The sequence below is a fragment of the Pan troglodytes genome, chromosome 23, assembly GCF_028858775.2.
Source record: "Pan troglodytes isolate AG18354 chromosome 23, NHGRI_mPanTro3-v2.0_pri, whole genome shotgun sequence".
Taxonomy (NCBI): Eukaryota; Metazoa; Chordata; class Mammalia; order Primates; family Hominidae; genus Pan; species Pan troglodytes.
Genome location: NC_086016.1, coordinates 41,427,577 through 41,446,607, shown reverse-complemented (window position 1 = coordinate 41,446,607; position 19,031 = coordinate 41,427,577). Strand labels below are relative to the sequence as shown.

General features: G+C 54.5%; 2 protein-coding genes across 3 annotated transcripts in view; both read right to left on the bottom strand.

Annotated features, from left to right (window-relative positions):
- MGAT3 (beta-1,4-mannosyl-glycoprotein 4-beta-N-acetylglucosaminyltransferase) overlaps positions 1 to 1,424 on the bottom strand; it is a 45,034-nt gene extending 43,610 nt beyond the window's left edge. Inside the window, exon 1 of one of the 2 annotated variants that reach the window (XM_009438426.5) lies at positions 1,187 to 1,424. The gene's annotated coding sequence lies outside the window, so the exon portion shown is untranslated. The remainder of the gene's footprint in view (positions 1 to 1,186) is intronic. The other variant, XM_016939199.4, reaches the window with a different exon arrangement.
- A 15,213-nt stretch (positions 1,425 to 16,637) lies between these two features.
- TAB1 (TGF-beta activated kinase 1 (MAP3K7) binding protein 1) overlaps positions 16,638 to 19,031 on the bottom strand; it is a 34,540-nt gene continuing 32,146 nt past the window's right edge. Inside the window, exon 11 of the mRNA XM_016939195.3 lies at positions 16,638 to 18,505. Coding sequence (XP_016794684.1) covers positions 18,298 to 18,505 — 208 coding nt within the window. The 3' untranslated portion in view covers positions 16,638 to 18,297. The remainder of the gene's footprint in view (positions 18,506 to 19,031) is intronic.

Here is a 19,031-nt window from a genome sequence, read left to right as displayed (position 1 = left end):
GGGGGGTGGGCCCAGCCACACTGACTCTTGGCCTGTCCATCCTACAGCAACTTCAGGTCCCCAGGCCTGTCAGGGAGTTTCAGCCTCTGTCCTCACGGCCCCTGGGCCGAGTCATCACTTGGCAGCCACACAGCCACAGGAAGGTGGGCAGGGGCTGGGCCTGAGAGGCGACCTTGGGAACATCCAGTCTATTTGTGATTGTCGGAACCCGAAAACCACAGACCCCAGGTGGCCAGCTAGGGGCCAGCGGTTACTCTGGTCCTTTCGATGGCCTGAAACTTAAATAAACCAGGGTGCTGCTGGAAGCCCTGTTCAGGGGTCCAGGCTGTCCAGCTGGACCTGGGCCAGTGAGTAGAACTGGAAGAAGAGAGAAATTCACTCAGGAAATCTGGGATCGGCCACAGGGTCTCCACCTGGGGGCCTGAGCTGGCGGTAGGAGGCTTAGCCACTGACCTTTAGCTCAAGCATGCTCTGAGGCTGGGGAACTGGCCAAATATGGTTCCACTGGGCCTCACACCTGTGACCTGGGTGAGGAGAGGGGCTTCAAGGTCATCTCCTGTGGCCCCAGTCTCATGCCACTGCTTACACACGTCCTGTGATGTGGCGCTCACTCTCTCACTCTATTATGTGACCACTTTGGCTGTTAGATACCCTAGAACCCGCTGCCTGGAACTGGGCAGAGCAAGCCAGCTTCTTCATTGGCACGGCGGTCCTCCAGACATTTGGCAAGGGTCCCTCCACCACTTCTCCTCCCAGGTTTTTTTTTTTTTTTTTTTGAGACAGTGTCTCACTCTGTCACCTAGGCCGGAGTGTGGTGGCTCGAACTTGGCTCACTGCAACCTCTGCCTCTCGGGTTCAAGTGATTCTCCTTCCTCAGCCTCCCAAGTAACTGGGACTACAGGCATGTGCCTCCACACCCGGCTAATTTTTTTTTGTATTTTTAGTAGAGACGGGGTTTCACCATATTGGTCAGGCTGGTCTTGAACTCCTGACCTCGTTATCTGCCAGCCTCGGCCTCCCAAAGTGCTGGGATTACAGGTGTGAGCCACCGCGCCCGGCCTCCTCCCAGGTTCTTTAGCGCCTCCTCCTACGACATGGTTTCCAGACCTTTCCATCCCAGTTACTCTCCATTTGCCCTCCCCCGACATGTCCTGACTTGCATAGATGCACACAGAGGGTCTCTCACCTGCCTTGGCTGCCCTGCGCTCCGTTAACACGGCCTGCATCTGCGGCGAGAGCTCTGGCCACCACACACACTTCCTGCCAGTTGCTCTGCGAAGTGCAATGAACTGCAACTAGAAAGCTCAGGGGCTCAAACAAATTCAGGTTTAAAACAACCTCAGCCACACTATGGTATAGAAAAGGGAAGGAATAGGAGGCGGAGCACAGGCACTAGCGGAGCAGGTGCAGTTCGGGCTCCGGAAAGAGCACGGGGATGATAACCACAGAAGCAAACCCACATCACTGACCACGGGCTGGCATCATCCTGCATTGTCACGTCAGCCCGTGATGTTGGGCATGGCAGCTAACAAGACAGACCTGGGCTACCTGGGCCCAACTCCGAGATTCACTGACTCACTGTGTGACCTCAGGCAACTTGTTTGCCCTCTCTGTGCCTTCATTTCCTCATCTGTAAAGTGAGGAGTGTCATAACAGACCCCGCCTCACAGGGCTGTTGGGAGGCTTGCATGAGTTGCTAGATGCAAAGTGCTTAGAACGGGGCCTGGCACAGAGCAATCATGTCTGCCCTTCCTTTCTCCCCATTTTTCAGATAAGGAAACAGGCACGAAGCAGTGAAGTTAACTTTCCCAAGATCAGGCAGCTAATGAGTGGCAGCACCTGTGCTGGGAGGCCACTGAAAGGTTCACGAGGCCTCTAGGGGTTGGAGGAGAGGAAAGATCCACCCTGGTTTCCCCCCTGCTACCCTCAGTGAACATCACTGTCTGGGGACATTTGCTGCACTCCAGAGTCTGTGAGGCCGAGGCGGGGCCAGGGAGCGGCTGCTGTGTGGCGCCCTCCGCCTTTCGGAAACCCCAGGCAGGGCCAAGTGTTATCACCTGCAGGAGGAGCAGGCCCAGCTCATTCCCGGGAAAACACCCTCAGGGACGGGGACAGAGCCGGGGCCTCTGGAGGAAATGGCCTTTGGTTACGCTGGGGCCTGTCCAGAGCCCGCTTATCCTCCTCTAGTCGCCCCCAGCTGGGCCTCGAGCCTCCTGGGCCTCTTCCGCAAGCATGGGGATCACCATACACTCTGCTGCCCTGCCCCACTGGAGGCTGCCAGCAGTTAAGGACGGCTCTGAGGCTTGGGGTCCTTGGGTGGGAGGTGTCTGCCAAGATGGCTGCAGGGTCCCCTCCCTCCCCGGCCCTGGCAGCATGTCCACCATTTTCCCCTCCCTGCAACCTGGGCAGGCCTGTGACTTGCTTTGCCCACTAGGATGAGGTGGAAGGGACCAGGAAATGTCCAGGCTAGGCCTCAAGTGGCCTTGCAATGTCCTTTTCCTCCAGCTTGGAGGTCAGCAGCTATGGAGGGAAATCCAGGGGGAGAGCGGCCCTGGACCACACAGGGAAGAGAGGGGCCGCCTCCCCCGGCTGTTCCAGCCACCCCCGCCAGGCGTTGGGCCTGGGAGGGAGGCCAGCGGGCCGCCCCAGCCAACACCGCAGAGACAGTGACATGGCAGGCGGACCAGGCACAAGGCCTGCTCCCACCGGAGGTCTGGGTGAGTTACATCACCTTTCCTAGATTTGGATCCCCCCAAAGAGGGACAGTAAAAGCACCAGCATGGTCTGGAGTGATGGTGCAGGGTGAGCGAGCCTTGTGAGTGGCGCTTGTGACACTGGCCCAGGGGCTGTGTCGGAGAAACACCAGCCGTTTTCACTACTATTAGAGGCTTGGAGACGGCTGAATCCAGGCAGACCCTCCCCGGCTGGACAAAGTCTCCAGGGAACGGAGCAGCGGGATTCTAACAAGGGCTGCTGCTGTGGGGACACTTACTGTGGCCATGTCTCAGCATGAACCACATCACTTTTGAGCCTTCCACCGTCTCATGAGGGGTATGACGTAGCCCCCACTGACTGCAGCTGGCAGGAGAGAGACTGTTTCTAAATCAGGTCGGGATGAAAGTCACTCCTTCCTCACAGGGCCAACCCTCCAGCTCCTAGGAGGATTTAGGGCCCTGGTGATTCCTGCAGTGTTCTTGCCACCAAGCCCATCCTACAGGTGGACAAGCTGATGCTCAGAACTGGAAAGTGACTCGTCCAAGATCACACTGTGGTGCCATGCAATGTGATGGCCATATGGAGCTGGTGGCCTGGTCCAGGCTGGCCAGGCTAGGACCAGACTCACAGCTCACAGCAGTCCTGACAAGGCTAGAGGGTCTGGAGCCATGGCCCTGAAGTCACAGAGAAGGCGCCCCGTGGATCCCTTCTCAGATTCCTCCTGTTTTCCCCCTGGCGCGTGTTGCTGCTGGCTGTCAGAGGACGCGCTTAGGTTTCCTTGTTTGTTGTCTGTCTCTCCACTGGGCAGGGCCTTTCTTTGGTTCCTAATCAGAGCTGAGCGCATACTAAGTGCTCGATGCATATTCTCTGGAGGAATAAGTGGATGTCGCTGGTCTGAGATGGATCAGATGGGGCCAGACTGGCAGTGGGGAAAGCTGGCAGAGGCGCTGGGAAACAGGTGAGGTAACGGTGGCTGGGGTGGAGATGGGAGGCTGGAAAGAGGAGATGAGACCTGCAGGACCAGGTGTTGTCTGGGATGTGGCATGGGGAGGGAGTTGTGGGGCTAACTCCCAGAGGTCTGATGGGGAAGGCTGCCCCTAGACTGCCCACCCCGACCTCTGAGCTGGGCTCAGAGGCTGGGTTCCAGGCGTGACATCACTAGGCAGAGGCCCTCAGCACCCTTCAGGCCGGGACTCGTGCCTCACCCTGAGATACGCCCATCCCCACCCCATCTCCTATTCCTCAAACTCCTGATCCCACTTCTGGACCCAGGATGCCTGGGCCTCTTCCTGGAAGACTTCCCTGATTCTCCTGCTGCTTCTGCACCCTGCCCCCCAGTGATTTCTCCTTCTGCTAGCTCTTCATTCATTCATTCACTCACTTCATTACTCACTCAGGAAACAATTTCGAGACTGGCCCTGTGTCCCCATGGGGACACAGAGATGACCCTGCTTCAAGGGAGACAGATTCAGAAGCCAAACCATAGCATGACTCAAATCCTAATGCTCTTCGAAAGAAAAAAATTCTCATGGATTCTGGGGTTGTCGTCAGTCATTTTTATCATTGTGTTTCTTAAATATGCGCAGACACCGAGCTAGGTGTAAAGCTCTTGTGTTTATGTTTGCCTCCAACATTAAAAACAAAGCAATGCTGGGAACGGTGGCTCATGCCTGTGATCCCAGCACTTTGGGAGGCCAAGCCGGGAGGATCACTTGAGGCCAGGAGTTCCAGATCAGCCTGGGTAACAAGGTGAAACCTTGTCTCTACTAAAAAATACAAAAATTAGCCTGCCTTGGTGGCGGGCGCCTGTAATCCCAGGTACTCAGGAGGCTGGGGCATGAGAATCGCTTGAACCTAGGAGACAAAGGTTGCAGTGAGCCTGAATCGTGCCACTGCACTCCAGCCAGGGCAACAGAGTGAGACTCTGTTTCAAAAAACAAAACCAAACCAAAGCAAATTTGCAAAATGAATATAAAAAAACGTAGAGCCAATAAAAAATCAAATTAACAACAGGAAGAAATCTTGCTGGCTCTCACCACAGACAGGGCAGTCAGCAATCGAGGTGCCCAATGAGGGGCTGATTCTCTGGGGCCGGGTGGCTTTGGCCAGTGTGGAGGCCAAGCAAGGCCTTGCTCCTCCCTGCAGGCTCCTCTGTTCACGCCTACCCAGCCTGGGAGGCCTGGCTGAGGCAGTGCCTGGACGACACCTGGCCAAAGTCTCCCCGCATCTTTTCTCATTAGCTCCAGTGACTATGAAGTCTCAATGCCCTGGTCAGCACAAATCCACACTCACTGGGTAGCCAAACTTTAAAAAACAAAAATGTGGTAAAATCTACATAACACAAAATTTACCACTTTAACCAGTTTTTAGCACACAGTGTGGTGGCATTAGGTACATTCACATTGAATGGTACCATCACCACCGTCCATCTCCAGAATGCTTTTTTTTTTGAGACAGAGTCTCGCTCTGTCGCCCAGGGTGGAGTGCAGTGGCATGATCTCGGCTCACTGCAACCTCTGCCTCCCGGGTTCAAGCGATTCTTGTGCCTCAGCCACCTGAGTAGCTCAGATTACAGGTGTAAGACACCATGCCCGACTAATTTTTGTATTTTTAGTAGAGACAGGGTTTTGCCATGTTGGCCAGACTGGTCTGGAACTCCTGACCTCAGGTGATCCACTCACCTTGGCTTTCCAAAGCACTGGGATTACAGGCATGAGCCACCAAGCCAGCCTGGCCCAGCACGATTTTCATCTTGCAAAACTGAAACTCTGCACCCATTAAATATTAACTCCCCATTCCCCTGCCCCCCAGCATCTGTCAATCCCATTCTACTTTCTGTCTCTGAATTTGACTACCATAAGTGCCTCGTCTGAGTGAGACCGTATAGTATTTGTCCTTTTGTGACTGCCTCAATTTACTTAGCATAATGTGCTTAAGATTCATCTACATTGTAGCATGTGTCAGAATTTCTTTTTTTTTTTTAAGGCTGAATAATATTTCATTGTATGGATAGAACGCATTTTGTTTATCCATGGACATCTCATCCATTGATGAGTTGCCTCCACCTTTTGGCTGATGTATACAATATTGCTACCAAGATTGCCACACGAGCATCTGAGACTTTGCTTTCAGTTCTTCTGGGTGTATACACAGAAGTGGAATTACTGAGTCGTATGGTAATTCAATGTTTAATTCAGAACTAATGTTTAATCTTTTTTTTTTTTTTTTTTTTTTTTGAGACAGGGTCTCGCTCTGTTCCGCAGGCTGGAGTGCAGTGGCATGATCTTGGCTCACTGAAATCTCCACCTCCTGGGCTCAAGTGATCCTCCCACCTCAGCCTCCAGAGTAGCTAAGACCATAGGCACGTGCCACCACACATGGCTAATTTTTTTGTGTTTTGGGTAGAGACGGTTTTTTGGGGGATTTTTTAGACAGAGTCTCGCTCTGTCACCCAGGCTGGAGTGCAGTGGCACAATTTCAGCTCACTGAAACCTCCACCTGCCGGGTTCAAGCGATTCTTCTGCCTCAGCCTCCCAAGTAGCCAGGATTTCAGGCACACACCCATACTCGGCTAATTTTTGTATTTTTGTTTTTTGTTTTTTTCAGTAGAGATGGGGTTTCACCATGTTGGCCAGGCTGGTTTCGAACTCCTGACCTCAGGTGATCCGCCCGCCTTGGCCTCCCAAAGTGCTGGGATTACAGGCGTGAGCCACTGTGCCCAGCCTCGCCCCCACTTTTTTTTTTTTTTTTTTTTTTGAGATGGAGTCTCGCTCTGTTGCCCAGGCTGGAGTGCAGTGGCGCGATTTCGGCTCACTGCAACCTCCGCCTCCTGGGTTTAGGTGATTCTCCTGTCTCAGCCTCTCGAGTAGCTGGGCCTACAGGCGCCCACCACCACGCCTGGCTAATTTTTGTATTTTTAGTAGAAATGGGGTTTCACTATGTTGCCTAGGCTGGTCTCGAACTCCTGACCTCGTGATCTGCCCACTTCGGCCTCCTAAAGTGCTGGGATTACAGGCGTGAGCCACGCGCCCGGCCTGAGATGGGGTTTTGCCATCTGGGCCAAGCTGGTCTCAAACTCCTGGATTCAAGCAATCTACCCGCCTCAGCCTCCCAAAATGCTGGGATTATAGTTGTGAGGCACTGAGCCCAGCTTGAACTTTTAAGTTGATGGGTACATGTGCAGGTTTGTTACATAGGTCAGTGTGTGTCATCGGGGTTTGTTGTGAAGATTAGTTCATCACTCAGCCTAGTACCCATTAGTTATTTTTCCTGATCCTCTCCTTCCTCCCACCCTCCACCTTCTGAAAGGTCCCAGTGTGTTGTTCCCCTCTATGTGTTTGTGTGTCCTCATCATTTAGCTTCCATTTATGAGAACATGCAGTATTTGGTTTTCTATTCCTGTGTGAGTTTGCTAAGGAGAATGGCCTCCAGCTGCATCCATGTCCCTGCAAATGACGTGATCTCATTCTTTTTTATGGTTGCTCAAGACTAATTTTTAAGGTGGTTATTCAGATAATCCTAAAGAGGATTATAGCCTATTTGGGTTTTTTTTGTTGTTTGTTTTTTGAGATGGAATCTTGCTCTTGTTGCTCAGGCTGGAGTGCAATGGCATGACCTCGGCTCACAGCAACCTCTGCCTCCCGGGTTCAAGCGAATTCTCCTGCCTCAGCCTCCCAGGTAGCTGGGATTACAGACACCCACCATCACACCCAGCTAATTTTCTTTTTTGAGTAATTTTTTTTGTATTTTAAGTAGAGATGGGGTTTCACCCTGTTGGCCAGGCTGGTCTCAAATTCCCGACGTCAGGTGATCCACCAACCTCAGCCTCCCAAAGTGCTGGGATTACAGGTGTGAGCCACCACACCCAGCTGCCTATTTGTTTTTAATTCATAGACTTAAAATGCACTATAATTTAAAACTCTCATCCTCTTCAGAGTATACAGAGCCTCCAGTCTGAAACAGTCTAGAACTGGACCATCCATTGGCGTGACCTCGAGCCATAGCCATGAAGCCCAGATCATGCTGGCCTGCACAGAATTATTCTGTATGGGTAAAATACACCTGGATTTTGAGACAAGGTTTTACCCCCGTCGCTCAGGCTGGAGTGCAGTGGCATGATCATGGCCCACTGCAGGCTCGACTTCCCAGGCTCAGATGATCCTCCCACCTCAGCCTCCTGAGTAGCTGGGACCACAGATGTGTGCCACCACCTCTGGCTAATTTTTGTGTATTTTTCAGTAGAGACGAAGTTTCACCATGTTGTTCAGGCTGGTCTCAAACTCCTGGACTCAAGCGATCCACCTGCCCCTTTTTACTTTTTCAAATGTGATTATTAGAACATCTAAAATGCATATGGGCCAGGAGCAGTGGCTCATGCCTGTAATGCCAGCACTTTGGGAGGCTGAGGTGGGTGGATTGCCTGAGGTCAGGAGTTGGAGACCAACCTGGCCACTATAGTGAAACCCCGTCTCTACTAAAAATACAAAAAATTAGCTGGGCGTGGTGGCGGGCACCTGTAATCCCAGCTACTAGGGAGACTGAGGCAGGAGAATCGCTTGAACCTGGGAGGCGGAGGTTGCAGTGAGCCGAGATCATGCCATTGCACTCCAGCCTGGGCAACAAGAGCAAAATTCCATCTCTAAGTAAATAAATAAATAAAATGGCACATGGGCCAGGAGCAGTGGCTCATGCCTGTAATCCCAGCACTTTGGGAGGCAGAGGCGGAACATGGCAACACCCCGACTGTACTGAAAAATACAAAAAATTAGCCGGGTGTGGTGCTGCATGCCTGTGGTCCCAGCTATTTGGGAGGCTGCAGTGGGAGGATCGTTTTAGTCTAGGAGGTGGAGGCTGCAGTGAGTAGTGATCACACCACTGCACTCCAGCCTGGGTGACAGAGTGAGACTCTGTCTTAAAAATAAAATAAAATAAGGTGGAATGAAATGAAATAATACAACGGCACGTGAGGCTCACACTCTCTCTCTGGACTCTTCATCCTAGAGGACCAATTCAGGTGCTTTGTGAGTCCAGAGGAGCCACCTAGAGTTCTTCCTTCCAAGCAGAGGAAGCCTTGGGCTGGTTCCTCAATTTCACTGGGGTGAAATTCACATAGCATACAATTAACCGCTTGAAAACTGCAGGTCAGTGGCACTCAATGCATTCACCAACACCTCACCCCAGAAAAACACGCTGGCTCTGTTACCAGTCTCTGCAGTTTCCCCCTTCCCCCTAGCCCTGCCTTCTGTCTCTATGGATTTGCCTATCACCGGCATCTGTAGGAGGAATCATACATGTGACCTCTTGTGACCAGCTTCTCTCATTAGCACAGTGATTTTGAGGCTCTTCCTTGTGGTGGCCTGTCAGTGTCATTCCTTTTCATGGCTGAATACTATTCCGTGGCGTGGAGGCAGCACAGTCTGCTTCTCCTCTTCGGATGGATATCTAGGTTGCTTGTGACATTCGGCTATGATGAGTAATGCTGCCGTGAACACTTCCGTACTGTTTCTGTATGTTTGTGTTTCCTGGGAGTGGAATTGCTGGCTCATATGGTAATGGCTGGTTCCTTCTATCTTTTAACATTCACTTTGCTTATCAAAAGTTCTAGACACAGCTGGGCACGGTGGCTCACGCTTGTAATCCCAGCACTTTGGGAGGCTGAGGTGGGTTGGGAGGCCAAGGCGGGTGGATCAATTGAGGTCAGGAGTTCAAGACCAGTCTGGCCAACATGGTGAAACCTCGTCTCTAGTAAAAATACAAAAATTAGCTGGGTGTGGTGGTGGCTGTAATCCCAGCTACTCGGGAGGCTGAGGCAGGAGAATCACTTGAATCTGGGAGGCGGAGGTTGCAGTGAGCCAAGATTGAATCACTACGCTCTAGCCTGGGCAACAGAGCGAGACCCAATCTCAAAAACAAAAACAAAAAAAAAGAAAGTAAGTTCTAGATACACAGACTCTTGATTTCACTGAAGGGAGGTGGGGGGTACTTGCTAGGGACCCCCCTATGTCAGTATTTTCAGGACTTTGTTGTGCGTCAGATTCTCCAGCGAGGAGCCTCAGTGTCCTGCTGGAGGGTGAAGACTGGGCTGTGTGCTGGGAGCTCGGCAGGGCACATGGGGTCCCAGTGCCCAGAAGCACCCGACTGCTCTGCTTCCAGTGCTGTGGCAGTGCCGCTATCTCTGGGTGGACTCTGGTGAGCGGAGGACGGGACTGCCTGGCCATTCTGGGTGGGAGACCGGGGGACCTGACTGCGCCTCATTTTGCCCCCACCTGGGACTGCTGGCTCACGCTGAGCTTTCGGTGGTTCTTCAGGGTAAACCACACTGGTGTTCAGCTGCCATCACACACCTGGGATGTAACTTCTGTGTCCCTTAAGTCAGCTGCCACTCTACATCGACTTTTCAGCTTCAAAACCTGTGTGGACGTTGTCTCCTGATTGCTACAACCTTGTGGGTTTATACCTGGAAGGAAGGAAGGGAGAGAGGGAGGAGGGGAGAGGGAGGGAAGGAGGGAGGGAAAGGAGGAGGAAAGAAGGGAGGGAGGGAGGGAGAAGGGAGGGAAGGAAGGAGGAAGGGAGGGAGGGAGAAGGGAAGGAAGGAGGGAGTGGGGAGGGAGGGAGGAAAGGAGGAAGCGATGGAGGGAAGGAGGAAGGGAGGGAAGGGGGAAGGGATGAAGGGAGGGAGGGAGGAGGGAGGAAAGGGGGAAGGAGGAAGGGAGGGAACGAAGAAGGAAGGGAGGGAGGGATGGATGGCGGGAGCAGAGGGAGGGAGAAATCCCTCCCTGTTGTTTTAAGGGGGTTTGAGGAGGGAGGGAAAGTGGACGTGTGTGTTTAGTCCGTCATCTTTAGCAAAGCTGCCAGCACAGGAGGAGCCTGGCAGTCAGTCCCAGGAAGCCCAGACCCCTCAGGAGCATTCCAGGACCCGGTGCAGAGCCCACCTGCTCTGGGAAGGTTCCGGAACTCATCAGACAGAAGGGGTCTCCCCTTGGCCTGGGTCTCAGGGCCCATTCTGGCCGTTTTGGCCAGACTTCCAGGTGTAGTTTTATCTTCCGCAGAGACTGAGCCCCTGCAGGGCCGGAGTATTAACAGAGACTTTCTGACGGCCTCCCCTCTCCCCACCCTGCCAGCCTCAGCCCCTACTTGGCGGCACACCTGGTGCCTGGTGCCCGGCAGGCTTTGTTGCTGGCTAGAGGTAAAGGGAGGGCACACCAGGAAACCAACACAGCCATGGCAAAGGCTGGGAGGAAAGGAGCAGAGTACGAGGGGACATCCCTCTCTGTCATCTCCGGATTTCTTTCCACCTGTTCTTGAAAGTTTCTTGGATTTTTGGAGACAGGGTCTCACTCTGTCACCCAGGCTGGAGTGCAGTGGCACGATCTCGGCTCACTGCAGCTCCGCCTCCCAGGCTCAAGCGATTCTCCCACCTCAGCCCCCACCACCGGTTCTCGAATCTTATTCCTGGGTCTGAGGCCCCAGGGTGGTTGAAAGTTCAGGAAGGCTGGGATGGGGACGTTAGCTGCAGGCCACCGCACTGAAGAGGCTGATTTAGGCCCCGGTGGTCCCCCCGAGTCACGGCCACCCTCCTGATGAGGTGCAGCAGGCATGAACCCTTGGGCCCACCATCCTTTCAGGGGGCTGGGGAAATATTTTACCTTTAAAACAGAAGAAAATGAACTTTTACTCAAAGAGAAATTTTAATGTATTAATATATTTATCTTTCTACCAATAGTCATAAAGTATAATTTAAAATTTTTTTTTGCAGAAGAGGCCCATGAAAGTCACAATGCATCCATGCCCCATGCCCAGGGCCACCCACATCTCGGGCCACGCCTGATGGAAGGTTGGAGTCCTTCTCTCAGAATAGCTGGGCCCAGTGTCACAAACACTGCCCCGTGCAGGGTGCTGGGACCTAGAGAACATGGGTCCTAACCAGGAACCCCAGAGTCACTGCAGACCAAGTTCCAAGAGCCCTGAGCTCACCAGAACAGAGGACAGCCTTGGGGGGTAAGTCCCTGGAAAGAAGATGCGAGTGAGCTGGGTCCTGAAGGATGGGCCATTCTAGGTGAGGGAAGCCTCAGTGGACACAGATGCATGAGGGAGGGGGTCTGCCCAGTCCCGGGGGGAGCGGGGCCTGGCCTGGCACGAGAAGATCCCAGTGCACAAGTCAGACCAAGCGACAAAACCCCAGGATGATCTCAGCTCCCAGAGGGCCCCTTGGTGTAGGCGCTTCCTTCCTACCCTGGGGTCAGGCTGCCCAGCAGGTTTAGCTGGCACTGAGGGATGGCTGTCAAATCTGCTTGCAGGCCTGGAAGGGTCTCTGAAAATCAGGAGGAAACTTCATGACACATAGAGAAAAGTCCAGAGTTTAAATCTTTGCTCCTGTGTGATCTTGGGCAACTTTCTAAACCTCTCTGAGGCCACGGATACCAGCTCTTTGCCAGGTTAAATGAGATATTACATGTCAGCTACATACCTGGAACGTAGTTAGAACTCCTTTTTTTTTTTTCTTTTTTTTTGAGATGGAGTCTCGCTCTGTTGCCCAGGCTGGAGTATAGTGGCACAATCTCCACTCACTGCAACCTCCGCCTCCAGGGTGCAAGTGATTCTCCTGCCTCAGCCTCCTGAGTAGCTGGGACTACAGGCATGCACCACAACGCCTGGCTACTTTTTTGTATTTTTAGTAGAGATGGGATTTTACCATGTTGGCCAGGCTGGTCTCGAACTCCTGACCTCAGGTGATCCACCTGCCTTGGCCTCCCAAAGTGCTGGGATTATAGGCTTGAGCCACCGTGCCCAGCCAGAACCTACTAGTTATTTTTATTTTGTTTTTAAAGCTGAGCTGTAAACCTTCATTTGAAGATGAGATGGGGATCAAAGAGATTTATGGGCCAAGGTCGCCCAGGGGCACCCGGGAGGTGGGACTTACAGAAGCACCAGGTCAGGAAAGGTCACGTGGTCTTGGGGCAGGCTGGAAGATGGGAGGCTGTCAGCCCCACCTCCTGTCAAGGCAAGGACTCTGTATCTTCACTACCACCCCCTCTTCATGGCCAAAGGACTGTGCTGTAGAGCCAGGCTCCCCGGCCCATGTGATGCCCAGTGTGTGCGGTGGCTGCTCACACCTGTGATGTCAGGGTGGTGGTGAGGAAGGGGGCCCACTACCCACAGGGAGCCGCTTACATGCGACAGCACGCACGCTTAGAAAGCCCTTTCTGATACGGAGCTGAACTGTCTCCCAGTCACTCTGCCCAAGCTCCTTAACTGGTCTGTGCTTGCTTTTCCACATCTGTAAAATGGGCGCCAGCAGTAGGACCCAGCAAACCTTCAGACACAAATTGTTGCCCTTCAGGGGCTGGGTGAGGGCCGCGGGAGTGAAGGTTTTGCAAGCTCCCAGCAAGGCACCTGGCCCTGAGCAGTGGAGAGTTTCATTAGGATCACCTGGGCCCGGCAGCCGGGGACCTGCTGGGGTTTCCTGTGAAGCGCAGGTCTATAAACCTACAGCATTGACACAGCTCTTCCTGAAGCATCAATTTACTTGATGAGTAATTTCAAAATGTTACTTTTGAAAAGATAATGCTATTTTTGTACTAAAATGGAACACAAGAAATTGACTGCAAAATTCACCTGTTCAAAATAAATGAGACATGTAATTTCTTACAAACCCTAAAACTCGGGGGGTCCTAGGGCGGGGGTAGTTTTCTGCAGGACGATGACATATCCTGCAACGAAGTCTCAGAAACCCTGCTCTGGGCAGTCCATCTATTTGTCCACTCATGTTCTTAGACACGTCCCAGGGGCTGGCCCTGAGCTACTGGGATGACTGGAGGAGCATCCAGGGCTGGGGGAGGGGAGTGACTCCCACACAGCAGGTACCCGGAGGTAGGAGGCTGGATCCACGGAAGGTTCTGATGTCAGCACTGTCTGTACCACAAGATAGCTTTACTGAAATGCCGAGTGCAGGAGCTTAATCATGGCGCATGTGGAAACCAGCCATGGGCTCTCAGGCCCACTCCTGCCCTGCCCTGGCCCCTCTGTGATGGGAGAACCAGGACAAGAAGGGGCTGGATCAGGTGACTGGTCACACAACCTGGGGTCCTTCCACCTTTCTGGGGGTCCCTGAAGGCAGGAATGGAGTCTGTGAACTGGTGTCAGTATTTCTCAAAGCCGGCTGTCAGACACTGTGTCTGTCCCTGACGCGGCCGCCCAGGCTCGTGGAATGCCAAGCGCCTGTCTCTGCTCGGGGCTGACATCACCTCCGTGTGGGAACAGAGCCTGTGCTCATGCCGAGCTCATCGGGATTGGCAGAAATCTGCATCCTTGTTTGGTTTCAAAACAGGGGGCCCAGAAGGCAGACTCATGAAAGATGCCCTTGTCGGCGGAAATTTCAGGAGCTTGGCCCACAGCCCCTGTCTGCGCTTCGGCTGTGAAGAGGCCAGAACCACGCCCGCTGCCCAAGAGCTAGGCTCTGATGAGGCTGCAGGTAGCATCGACCCGGTACCTGCTTCCACCAGGGCCCAGGCTGAGCCCTCATGGCACAAAGGTGCCCATAGGCGTGTGGTGGATGGGTGGACATCTCGGCTAACGCTCCTGTCACCTGTACCTGTCTCCCCATCAGTAGGGCAGGGGCAGCTCTCACTTCTCACAGCTATGGCCACTCGATGTGTTCAGCAATCTAAGTGGGTCGTTGCCTCATTTTGTACATGAAAAACCAGCCCAAGTTACTGCCCAAGGTCACACGGCCATTCCCTCTGTCCCTTCCTCCCTGACTCATGCCATGCTTGTGTGAGGGGCTGCTGCGTGCCAGGCTGGGACCTAGTGGAATAAGAGAGAGAAAGCCCTTGCTCCCATGGAGCAGGCGAGAGGCGACACGGATACAGGCTGAGAGTGAGTGACCCATGGAGGAAACAACAGGGAGACGGGCAGGGGGCGGTGGGGTGGGGGCCAGGGAAGGGCTCTTTCCAGAGGGGGCATCTGTGCTAAGACCTGAGGGACAAGAAGGAACTAGCCCCGCAAACAGCACAATCGGGTGCTTTTCCCTTTGATGTCTGAGCGGCCTGGAGTCGCTCCAGACAGGCCCCGCTGCCCCCACTGCCACTGGCAGGAACGTCCCGACACGGGCATCGTGGGGAGCCTGCTCTGCAGCTCCGCTCCTGGCTCTGCTGCCAGCTCCCGGCTCATTAGAGAATGAGACGACCAGACCAGGACGGTACAACTCCTAGTGAGGATGGCTCACGGGTGCTGCGGCGCCCTCAGACCACCTGCCCCTGTCCTGGGACAACGGGATTTCTGAGGGCCAGGACCTCTGTCAAGCCAGCAACCTAGCTGGGTTTTGGGAGAGACTGATGTCTTTTTTTTTTAATTGAGACAGGGTCTCGCTCTGTCGCCCAGGTTCTGGAGTGCAGTGGTGCTATCTTGGCTCACTGCAAGCTCCGCCTCCCAGGTTCACGCTATTCTCCTGCCTCAGCCTCCAGAGTAGCTGCGACTACAGGTGCCCACCACCACATCCGGCTAACTTTTTTTTATTTTTAGTAGAGACAGGGTTTCACCGTGTTAGCCAGGATGGTCTCGATCTCCTGACCTCATGATCTGCCTGCCTTGGCCTCTGAAAGTGCTGGGATTACAGGCCTGAGCCACCGCACCCGGCCGAGACTGATGTCTTTAAGGAATGAGTGGGCAGGAGGTGGGGGATGGGCTTCTCTGGTTCCATCTGATCCTGCCTCAGTGCTTTCCCCACGGAGGCTATGGGAGGCAGACAGGCTGGAGAGGGCCACTTTGGCCCGCCTTGTGTCAGACGCCACCTGGGGACGTGGACGGTGGCAGTGACCCACCAGGGCTGCACAGCTCCGCCTCGCTGTGCCATTCACTTTCCTTACCTTGACTCCTGGCCCCTTAAGTCCTCAAACCCATTCCCGAGCTTCCCCTCTTGGATCAAACAGTGTCCCTCTCACCTTCATTTCCCTCCAGGAGACAGGCTCAAGTGCAGTAAGTAACACCAAGGCTGGGGACAGGGGACATAAAGTCAACAGTGCAGCGCCCGGCCCCACACGCTTAGGGCAGAGCAGGTGCTGGGAGAGACCTGGGGCCCAGAGTTGCATGGTGGCCACTTGTGACCAGGACTGTGCCTGAACCTGTCTGTGCCTCAGTTACTCACCATGTCTCTCTCTCTCTCTTGGGTGGCAGGGCTGACACCAAAGCTCCAGGAGTGTTCAGGGGCCATGGTGGTCCTCAGGACCCCTGGCGGCTCGGCTGGGGAAGCTGAGAAGGACAGATCCTGGAAGGAAGCTCCGCAGGCACAGCCCCTGCCCAGCAGAGTGGAGGGGGGGACATCCGGGACCCTCTGACCACACCAGACAGAGAGTGGCTTTGTTCCTAAGCAGATGCACTGTTTCGGTTTCTGTTGCAGAGGCTCTTCTTAGAGGGATGAGTTCTTAAGTCCCAGAAAGCAGGATGAAGTGCTCTATGGACTGGTATTTATAGAAGATCCTTCCCCAAAGCAAAACCCAGTAAAGCAAACTAGCTGGCAAGAGGGCAAGGCCTCCGCCCTGGTGACCTGAGCACCGGGTGGCCATAGCACCACTCACACACCAAGACCCTAGGCTCACTCTCAGCAGAGTGGAGTTGGCACCACAACCCTGCCACTGGCCATGGGCCAGAGGGCTTGGCCTGCAGCAGAGAAAACTGTCACCCCCTTCAGATGTGCATGAACACATCTGGGTCCGAGAGTGGGCCCGGGAGGTAACAGGCAAGCCATGTTTCCCCGGGGCTGTGGGGGCGGCAGCATGGAATGCAGCCAGAAGGCCTGGGTTCAAATCCCAGCCCTGCCACTTAGCAGCCTGGCGAGCTGAGTTCTTGAACCTCCAGGGCAGTGAAGAGGGGAGGCGTCCACTTCCCAGGGCCACTGCGAGTTACAGGAAACATGAGCAACAGCGCTATTAATATCACAATGTGTAATGCCACCATTTATTACTTCTTTACTACATTAAAAAAGTGACCCTGTTTCTAGAGACCAAACAGCACCACAGAGGCATTCTTGGAAGAGAATTCCTTTTGTTCCCAAGCCTTTGTGACTGACTTTAAATCCTCTCACCTGCAGAACAGAGATGGCTTCAAAGTGGGGGGTGAGGGAGTGAGCGAGGACCCTGGGCTGAGACCTGTTTTTCTTCCATTTCTGCTGTGGCTTCCCACAGCTCCCTGGTTCCACACCAGGCCCTGCTCTGCCGCAGGAAAATGGATTCCCAGGCCACAGAGCTGTCAGGCCTTTGACTTTGCAGAGACCAAGCACCCCAGAGGCTGTGCGACAGCGGCTAGTCCCTGGTGGGCCGGTCTGGGGCACGGGGGGCAGGGAGACTGGGAGATGGGGAGGGCGTGGAGAATCCAGAGGGTCCTGGATACTGACAAAATGGCTCAGGTCTGAGCTCTGGCTGCCCCACTGATTGTGTGGCTTGGCCAAGGTGCAAGTCTCTCGGCCTGCTTCCTCTGAAACAGGAGTGGCAATCCTGGCCGACAGCCCTGGTGGCACCCCCTCCCCACTGAAGGCAGAGAACATGTGGGAAATAGTCTAACTCAGGCCCTGGGCTGGGCTGGCCCGACCCTTCTCCTATGCCTCCCAGGGTACTGTGTCTCAAAGAACCTCTTCCCTCCTGGAACCATTTTCCACTCTTCTTTCTTTCAAACAAGTCCCCCAGCCTGACTCACAACCCCTGCTTGCTACCCTCAGCCGGCAGAGGCCCCTCATCAGTGGTAAAGACAGTTCATCTCAGCTGCCTGCCAGCCTATGGTCTTCACAGCACCAGAAGGAAAATGCGAGGCAGGCACCAGCTCACCCTGGCTCAGGCCTGACGAGAGCGGCCCCTGCCTCAGCCCGCCGGGGCCAGTCCTCACCTCTCCCGCACGCCTGGCTCTGGGGAAGCCCAGGCCGCCATCCTCTGGCAGTTCCAGGTCTCTTAGACCACTTCCCCCTCGCTCCTTTCCACCTGGCCTGCCCCTTCTGTGGCCATCCCAGGCCCCAGATGCTGCCCTGGTCCTCCTGAACGTTTACAACAGATGACACAACCAAGGCAGGTCCAGGGGTGGGGCCCAGGGACAGATGCGGACACCAGCCTGGGTTCCACTCTGGATGCAGGAGCACAGGGCTGAGAGGCTGGAGAAGTGGAGGGCTACTGTCCCGAGGTGAGGGAGGTGATGGTGGGAGGAGGGGTGGGCTTGGGACAGCAGGGTCTGCTGGGCCTGCGACACTCAGGGTTCACAGGGCGCCTCTTCCTGCTCTGTAGGAGGCTGCTGGGGAGGCTCGGGCGGCTTGCAGGCCCACTGCGGTTTCTATACCTGGCCCTCTGCTCTGAGAAAGGGCGATGGTCCTGGCTGAGGCCATCTGGGAGGAAGTGGCCTTCAGCTTCCCGGGTGGTGACAAGGTATGAACCACAGGTCCAGTCTGCACTCACACACTCTACTGCCCGGAGAGCCATGGGACAGAGTCTGCTGTGGGCAGAGGACGGGGCACCTGCTGGCCGTTGTGGCACAGGCAGATGTTAGGAAAAGGCTGGACCCTGTCCTGCCCCATGCCAGGCCCTGCTTGGGCTGCATTCTCCGGCTGCCCTACGGTGCTGTCACCACGCTCTGCTCGCCATGGTCCACGCTCCAGAGGCGGTAAAACTCAGCAAAGTCCACGTAGGGCTCAACACGACCGTCCTCGCCAGGCGGGAGCGAGTGGGCGGGCCGGGAGCGGAAGAGGCCTCCGTCAGAGCTGGAGCTGCTGCTCTGCGTGTGCGTGTTGGTGGACTGCAGGGTTAAGGTCGGGCTTTGGCTGCAGGACAACAGGGGAGGGAGTCAATCAGAAGCAGCCGGGTCAAGGGGCCTGGGGCAGAGTGGGGATAGAATGGCCCCTGCCTCTACCAGCCTCTTGGGCCACAGGCCTTTCTGGCAGAGGCGACCACAGGAGCTGGCCCAGACAGATGATCTTAGGAACAGATAAAAAGTCAAATTTTAAAGCACCATATGCATGTGGCTACTTAAATGAGCTAAAGGTAAAGAAAATGGGGCTGGGCGCGGTGGCTCATGCCTGTAATCCCAGCACTTTGGGAGGCCAAGGCGGGTGGATCACCTGAGGTCAGGAGTTCGAGGTCAGCCTGGCCAACACGGTGAAACCCCATCTCTACTAAAAATACAAAAAAAATTTACCCAGGCATGGTGGCGTGTGCCTGTAATCCCAGCTGCTCGGGAGGTTGAGGCAGGAGAATTGGTTGAACCTGGGAGGCAGAGGTTGCAGTGGGCCAAGATTTTGCCATTGCACTCCAGCCTGGGCAACAAGAGTGAAACTCCATCTCAAAAAA